The sequence below is a fragment of the Eutrigla gurnardus genome (assembly GCF_963514095.1).
Source record: "Eutrigla gurnardus genome assembly, chromosome: 10".
NCBI lineage: Eukaryota > Metazoa > Chordata > Actinopteri > Perciformes > Triglidae > Eutrigla > Eutrigla gurnardus.
Window position 1 is genome coordinate 20607351 of NC_139924.1, and position 8776 is coordinate 20616126.

Genomic DNA, 8776 nt, shown 5'->3' on the forward strand with positions numbered 1-8776 from the left:
TTATGTTATGAATATAACCAATTGTAATTTAAAACGAACACAACAACAACGAACAGCATTTACACCGTTGTCCTCTAGGTGGCACCACCAGCGAGCCTCCACAGCGCTCTAGCACACAAGAAGAAGTCATTTGTTTCTTTCCCCAACTTCCAACATGGCGCCCACCAGGAGGTTGAAACGCGTGGCGGCGTCACAGCCAGGTTTTCTCAATTTAAAGTCGACTTCGGGCGACGCAGACTCAACCAGCGGTCGGAGAAAACGCGTGAACAAGAATAAGAAAAAGAACTGGAACAAACACATCGACGTACACGACATAGATGCGTTTTTGGAAGACGTCAGACATCAGGAGAGGACCACGGGGTAAGAGCAGTTCGTCGTACTCGGGGAAGACGAACGGTAATACCGGTGTACTTAACGTTAAACTGAAACTAAAGGAACACTAACAGTTAAGTTATCGCAAATACGCGATATTTTGTGGATGTTTTAGCCTTTATGGCTCGTATGTCGTCTCTCCCCGTACGGGCCTTTGCCTGTTCAAACACGCTGCCTGTACCTTTAATTTAGTTTCGTCAGTCCTGTCCATCATTGATGGGGACATTGAGCAAAATTAAGTTTTTAAGTTTTGCTGATTAGGCATTAGTCGTTTTGACGATCCTCATACATTCTCCAAAAAGTAACATTTCTGTGGAAGGATATTTTCCTTGAATTAAAATGAAAACCATTTGCTAGACAAACATCCTCTGTATGAGGATTTGCAGCTTTTCTTTCCTCTCTTTGTTAATTGAATACCTTGGGGTTTGGACAAAGTAAACTATTTAAAGACCTCACCTTGGTTTCTTAAAAGTTGTTTAAATTATTTTAGTGTTTTTATACTATTGTCTGACATTTTATAGATGCATTTTAATCATTTACTTGGAAAATGACCAGATTGCTTGATGATGTAAATAATTGTCAAATAAAATGTTGGAAAAATCTTCTTTTTTCAATTGTAAGCCTATAATATGACCTTTTATATCTTTCAGGGGTCTGCTATCTGAGAAGTCAGATGACAGTTTGTTCTTTTTGGATATTGGACAACCAAAGAAAGTTGAACCGAAGGGTAAATATATAATTGCACAATAGAATAGAAATTTATTTGGGCCTACTGTTGGGTCATGCATTCCCCAGAGTTGAAGCTGACCAGTTTGTAAAGACATATGTGTGCCTGACGTTTAATCAATATTATCTGTATTTCCCTGTGAAGTAGCGGAACCCGTCGAGGGGAAGGGGAGGAGAGGAAAAGCGTCCCGTCCTCTGAGGATAGACCTGATCCTGCAGCATGACTCCCTCATTCCGGCACCTAAAGAGTCAGTATCCATCATCTTCTTTGTGACTTTTCCGTTGTTGTTTTTTTTGTTTTATTTTTTTTTTAAGTAATTTTTTGGGCCCTTTTGCATTTATTCAGAAAGGATAGCTTCAGAGTGAAACGAGGGAGAGAGAGAGGGGGGTGACATGCAGAAATGGCCACCGGTTGGATTCAAATCCGAGCCGCTGCAGTGAGGACTCGGTACATGGTGTAGCTGTGGTGTGGGCAACAGGTGGAGCTGACTCTTCAGGGTCTTGGCTTGTATGTTTGGCCTATAAATTAACAGTAGATCCGATTTATGTCATGCATGCATGCATGCATGTCCGTCCAGTGATGATCGCATCCTTGCGCTCCCAGTATTTCCTTCATGGGAATGTGAAGACCAAGATGGAGCTCAGGTGACCGTTGTGTAAGCGGTTGTCTGTGATCTGAGGATACACATGTAGAAGGAGAATTTGTTACGATACAATGTGAACATGGATGTTAGTAATATATTTTATAATCATTCATAACTTTAACTAAAATCCTAAAATGTGCATCTCCTGGACCTCCTCCATGTGGGAGTTGGAGGTTAAATCACCAAAAGGGCCAAAGAGACCAGGGAGACTGGTATCACTGTCCACACGCAAGTATAGAGTAGATGAGAGATTTATTTTTTTACATATGGGTCAACTAAAGGCTTGATTATGCTTCCGCGTAGTGATAACGCAACGGCAACGCAACGGCCACGCAGTTGCTTGGAGACCGTGATGGTTCTGCGTTGGGTTTACGTGTCGAAATGCAATTCAATGCCACACCGGGAAAGGGCGCTATGTTTTTTGTTAAGACTGACCGACCGGCCGAGACTCTAGACGTATATCGTCGTAGCTTCGTTACAGCGTATTTGTTTACTTTCCGGCTTTAAACGTCCACAATTTTTCAGAACTTGGTGTTTTATTTCTTTGTGCAAAAGCGAGAAGGTGCAAACAATAAAACGAGGTGCAAACAATAAAAGTAGCCTTTTAAAAGTTTAAATGGCGGTGTTTATGAGTGGAAACCGGATAGCGGTCTCCAGCGGATGTAGTTAGCGGACCAATCACAGCCGATGCCGCTGCGTTGGTGTTGCGTCGCCTCGACGCGCGTCTAGGATTTTTGGGAGGTACACGTCAGGCCCTTGCGTCGGACGCAAGGGGGTCCGCAAGGACGTAAGGGGTCCGCAAGCCCCCTTGCGTTGTGTCCACGCGGAAGCATAATCCAGCCTTAAGGCATCAAAAAGTTGGTGAACTATGCTACTTTACTGTTCGCTGCCATTTAATAGACCAGCTGAGTTTGAAGTTCTTGCTGTTTAGCTCTCTGCTAGCAATCAAAGAGCTAAACAGAAGTTATAACCTGTTTTGAATCTTGTTTATTGTGGCTCAAAGGTCACATTTGGCAACGTCATAGAAAAGTTATTAATATTACCATCATTTTACCCCCTGCTAAGCAGCCAAAGTGAGAAAAAGTAACGCATTAATGATGAAACATGCTCATCTTTTCTTCTAAATCACATTTCATGTTATCTTATCTACTATTTTATATGTAGGGTCTTGCCCTGACTAGAGGAAGAGGTTCCCTCAAGTCTGTATGTAAAGGATCCTGTTATTTTTGGAGCAACTTCTGTTAAAGCGACTTATTTATATATAACTTTGTTCCCATGAAGTAACTCCTTCATGGGAATGTAAAGGTGGCACACAGGAAGGAGGTGTGTTGTGTAAATGGTGTCTTGTGATATGAAGATGCGCATCAATAAGTAGACCTTTGCTTCAACTCCTCCGTCATGTGTCCTCATGTTACCTGCTTCCTTTACCTCACACAACCACCTAATAATCTCATCCATCCTCCCCCCCTCCAGTGTGCTGGCCTACCAGCAACCCAATGCCAAGAAACTCCGGCGTATTGCCGAGAAGGCCGAGCAGCTGGCAGCCAAAGGGGTAGTCTCACGGAGGCAGAAACGGCTGATGAACAGACGGCCGGTCACCAGTACAGCCAAGAAGGCGGTGACGGAGGCCAACAACAACCCAGACAGAGAATACTACAACATATGGGAACAAGAGTGTGAGTGCTGTGTATGTCTGTGTCCGCGTGTCTGTCCAGTGATGATCTCATCCTTGCGCTCCCAGTATTTCCTTCATGGGAATGTGAAGACCAAGATGGAGCTCAGGTGACCGTTGTGTAAGCGGTTGTCTGTGAACTGAGGACATGTATAAGGAGGAGAGTTTATGTTGAGATACAATGTGAAAATGATTTTAGTAATTTGTCAATCATTCATACATTTTTTTTTACTAAAATCCTAAAATGTGCATCTCCTGGACTTCGTGTCTTTCCATGTGGGGTTTGGAGGTTAAAGCTAAGCTGATGGATATATGTGGAAGATCTGTGCACGGTGCAATTGGATGCATACATAGATGTATTCAGCTGAACTAAGCCTCGCTGTAGGTGATTGAAGGAATCCAAACCAGCACCAGGGTTTTATTTTGTTTTCTGAATTGGCATGTGCTGGCCTATTTGGAGTGACCATTGTACACAAGACCTGATGTACCCATTTGAAATGTCAATTTGGGTCACCACAACTAAATATAGATGTTGAGGAGGGAAATGCGGCTGTAGAAATCTAATAATTGATCATAGATTTGCAACTGCATGCATTAAAAAATGTTTTAAAAAAAAATGTGCATGTAAATAATCAAATATGTGAAAGCATTGTTGTTCTTTTTAATGTAGCCAAAGATACAGCTGACCCCTGGTACCTCCAACAGACCGGCAAGAAGCGTGTCAAGGTAAGAACAAATGTTTCTTTTTGTGAGTTTCAAGCGATGACTTAAAAAGTAAACATCAGTCTCTAGAGTTTGAATATGATCTGCCAGCACAGGACTAATATTTTATGTTGTAAGTGATGGGGTTGAGTTTGACCAATGTGGCTACATCCCCGTTTCTGTCAGCGTCCAGAGAGGTTGAACGAGAAGCCTTCGGTGCTTCCTCCTGTGGAAGTGATCGCTCCCGGAGGATCCTACAACCCAGACTTCTTCTCCCATCAAGTAAGACAACCTACAACTCTACAAGCTTACTAATGGCTGCAAACGGGAGGGCATCAGCATTTTAAATGTTAATTGTCTTTTAAAACTAAGGATTGTTACTCGGCAACAAGTGATGTAAAAACTGCTACAACTGTTGAATGACTTTTTCACATATTCTTACATTAGTGTGTTGACTTTAATCAGTATAAAAGTAGTGCATTTATGCAGATGTCATTAAAAGGTCCAAAATAATATGTACATTGTTTGATATTATTGTTATGACCTGCCCTGACTGTTGATCTCTCTTCTCCATCACTGTGAAAACAGGCCTTGTTGAAGGAGGCCCATGAGATTGAGGTCAAGAAACAAAAGGAGGAAGACAAAATTCAGAGACAGCTGGCTGTCAACAAAGAACACATAGCAACAGAGGTGCAGATTCCAGCTCATCCTCTATGCTTTATACCTAAACGTTGTGTTGTTTTGGGTCATTTTTCTGAACGCGTTTGTGTATTCTGCAGGAGACGGTCTTAAGAGAGCAGGTGGAGGGCCTGGTGGAAGAGGAGAATGAAGACGACGAAGAAGCTGCTGCTAATGAGGAGGGTGTGGCAGTGGGAGCCATCTCACTGGCAGAGAAGAAGACTGAGAGACAGAGAAGGACGGAGAGATCAGAAAAAATTAAGGTTCACTTGCAATTAAAATGTTAAAATACTTTTACTTCAGGAATGTCTTGACTCAGAGGTTGCTACTATATGTGATCATGCATTCATTTGCAAGCTTGGACTGTTTCACTGATCTTTCTAAGAATGTAATGAAGCTTTTTGTTCAACTAGATTTTCTTTTTCTTTTTATCAAGCAAAGAAAGCCCAAAATGTATTGTTTGTAGTTTTTAGATGTGAGGTAAACAATGTCACAACTTGTGATGGGGCAATCGTTACGACTTCCAGTAAGCAAATCATTGCCACGTAGTCGTTGCTCCACTCATCGCCTAACATCCACCTCACTGTTTCTCTTCCTCTTTCTGTACCAGGCGCAACGGCGACTAGCCAACAGAGTGCAGACTGGCCATCGGCAGCAGCTCTTCCAGCTCCGCTCCATAAAGACCTCCATCAAAAAGCAGGAAGAGGAAACCAAGGAGAAACAGATAAAACGCAAAGCCAATGAGGAGGCGCAGAAAGCTCAACCCAGACGTCTCGGCAAACTCAAGTATGCACCAAACGCTCCTCCCACCTGCTTCCATATGTTAAAGGGCTACTCTGGAGACTTGGTATTGTTCTTTCATGAAGTGGGGAGGGGACTCACAAGAGCCTTTTTTTAGTGGTCATAATGAATTGTGCCAAGCCTGAGCGTCGAGCTCCAAAAACAAAAGATCCTACATTTCCCATATTGCAACTTAAGGAAATCTTTTGTTAAGACCCCCATAAATGCCCACTTCATTTGAACTCCCACTCAACCTGTGTCCAGTGATGATCTCATCCTTGCGCTCCCAGTATTTCCTTCATGGGAATGTGAAGACCAAGATGGAGCTCAGGTGACCGTTGTGTAAGCGGTTGTCTGTGATCTGAGGATAATATACATGTAGAAGGAGGAGAGTTAATGTTAAGAAGATACTTTCCACGTGGAGTTGGAGGTTAAATCTAACCTGATGGATAGATGTGGAAGATCAGTGCAAGTGGATGCATACCTTAAGACTTTCTCGGCTAAACTAAGCCCGATAACACTTATGGACAAACATATGCATACACTTCTGTCACTCACCAAAATGTTATTTTCCCCATGTGGGTCCTGATATTGGAGGACAATTGCGATAAAACTGTCCAGTCCTCTTGGTTTGTAAAAAGTCAGTGTGAACTGAAATCGCACCAGAACTAAAATTAGTTAGATGCTAAGTAAACGGCGCCCGTCGGTTCTGAACATGTTAATTGGCAACAATGTTATTCTTAATGAGTTCATGAATCATAAGACTGATTGCAGATCAGGTCGTTTGTTCCATTTCAGCGATATGATTAATATTTTTGTTACTAATTTAGGCAGTTTGTATATATGGACCAAACATATTGTGTATATATGTAAACATGTTGTTTCTTGTTTGCAGGTTTCAGGCTCAGGACATGGAGGTTCAGTTAAGCGACGAGTTGGCTGGCTCCCTGCGACAACTCAAGGTACTTGACTCATGTTATGTTTGCTAGCTCAGCCACTGTGACCTTCGCCAGTGAGGTCGCAGGAGTCTTTATCAGTGATGAGTTTTGGTTCCTATTAGTTGGTGTATTATCTTTAGCCCCCTGTATTGTCTTGTTCTAAGCTGTGTCCTATTCTGTAATACGCCGACGACCCACTTTCCCCCCACAGGGATCATTACAGTTTCTTGTAATCTAATTGCCAGTGGAAAATTCCTGGCTCATCTCTCTTTTCTCCTGCTATTATGTCTTTCAATAATACTTTAAATCAGCCTTTGTGCTGTCACTGGGATTTTATAATTTGGGTGGGAATTGCGCATCAAAGCAGAGTGACATTTTTCTCACATGAATTTTTCTGGGCTCGTCTCTCCCCTCCTCCCACCTCTCACAATGCCGCGACTATGCAGCCAGAGGGCAGTGTCCTCAAGGATCGCTTCAAGAGTCTGCAGAAGAGGAACCTGATCGAACCAAGAGAGAGAGCCAAGTAAGGACTTCTGCCTCGCTCTTATGCAACACCTCCATAAAACCTCTGATATATATACACATTCATATGGTTTATATTGATTTAAATGTGCGTTTTTCTCCCCTCTGTCGCCTCCCTCCCCCGTCTAGGTTTAAGAGGCGTCTCAAGCTGAAGTATGTGGAGAAGAGGGCTTTTAAAGAGATCACTTAGTGCCGACCCGCGGACCACAGGAGCTGAACACAAGAAGCCGGCCACCGTTTAAAGCCACAAACGCAACATGATGAACTGTGTATATACAACTTAATGACTGTTGAGGGCCTCTTTGACCCTTTCTGGTTGTTATAACTGCCAACAAATTAATGTCAGATCAGTAATATAAACTGAATTGAGAAGGATGGCAGTGTGGTGCATTTCCTGCTCTTGTGCACTTCTTGCATGTTTAATATTTCACACATTATATTTAAGTGGTTCTTTAATGTGACCCCTATGAGGAGAAGGTTTTCTAAGGGTTTGTAGGATCCAGCTGGGTCTACTGAGGCCAAGTGTCACTGTGTCACAGCGCTGCTCATACATGAGTAAAGACCTACAGCTTAGATTCATAACGGGGTCACACACATGACGTTTGGTAGCAGCGATTATTGGTCAGTATATGGCATTACGATACCTCCGATATGGTAATGTCAGTAAATCTTCTCATATAGCCAACATTTTTTGGCGCATCAAAATAGCACATCAGAATGTATGTTTCATAATAATAGATTCAGTTTCTTAAGACATCTGTACAATGATTAAACTGTTTATAATATTATTAAATCCCCATAATTGGATAACTTCAAGTGGAGTTTAATTGAAGTAGATTAATGGGTTTTTTGCCTTATGTGGAGTAAAACGCTAAACAGATGGGCTTGAGGAAGTTGGCATGTGATAATTGATTCCAACTTGCTGGCTTAAAACCATAATTGCCTTCAGTGTCCTGCTGGTTTGAACAAGGACGCACGCACACACACACTCGCTCTCCCTCTTCCACGGTGCCTGGAGCTACGCCAAAGCTTCTTATCCGTTAATCAGTGTGAAAATGTAATCTTTTACCTTCAGAATCCGCAGAGGCCCCCCACCCACCTAACTGCCTCAATCAGCTGGCCTCCCTACACCCTTTTTCTCAAGACAAAGTGGTGAACTCTGGATCGCCTCCCGTTCTAGCCGCTTATCAATGTTGTCATGCCAACTACCTGCTGATAAATTAACCTGCAGACTCTTAGAGCCACAGATTGTCCCCGAAGGAACCTCGTTCATTAGTTTTCTATTTACAGGATTGAGTGCAGACTAATGTAATGTAATGACAAAACAACAAAAGTATGTAATCAAACTCATTGGAGGTCTCCCAGCCCTCATGCAATGTACCCGTGGGTGTTTTTTTTATAACTCTGTAATATCTAATGCCAACTGGTTATGCCTATAATTTGTTTTGCTGATGGAGCTGAATTTTATCATTGCACAATAGGGTTTATATGAGAGGAAAACCAAAATATTTATTTTAAATATGCAGCGTTTAACTGCAAATCTATGGCATGATGAGAACATGTCTTTAAGTGTTGCAGCTCTGAGGCTACTCGCTGGTATCACGATAACACGCTCACAATGAGAATGCAAACGCTGATGTTTAGATTAGCCCTTTGGCATTAACATTGTTAATTAGTACAGTTAATATAATACATTTTCAAGTATTAAGTAATGAAAGTCAGAAGACTACAAAGGATGTCGC

At 42.3% G+C, this 8776-nt stretch overlaps 1 protein-coding gene across 1 annotated transcript; it reads left to right on the forward strand.

The window, feature by feature from the left end:
• The first annotated feature begins 125 nt into the window (after positions 1–125).
• nop53 (NOP53 ribosome biogenesis factor) lies at positions 126–7850 on the forward strand. The gene is made up of 12 exons (XM_084020126.1): positions 126–360; positions 1023–1099; positions 1244–1346; positions 3216–3418; positions 4085–4140; positions 4303–4398; positions 4705–4806; positions 4896–5057; positions 5405–5580; positions 6470–6536; positions 6959–7035; positions 7164–7850. The coding sequence occupies exons 1-12, from the start codon at positions 155–157 to the stop codon at positions 7222–7224; spliced, it is 1386 nt and encodes a 461-aa protein (XP_083876252.1). The 5' UTR covers positions 126–154; the 3' UTR covers positions 7225–7850.
• The last annotated feature ends 926 nt before the right edge of the window (positions 7851–8776 follow it).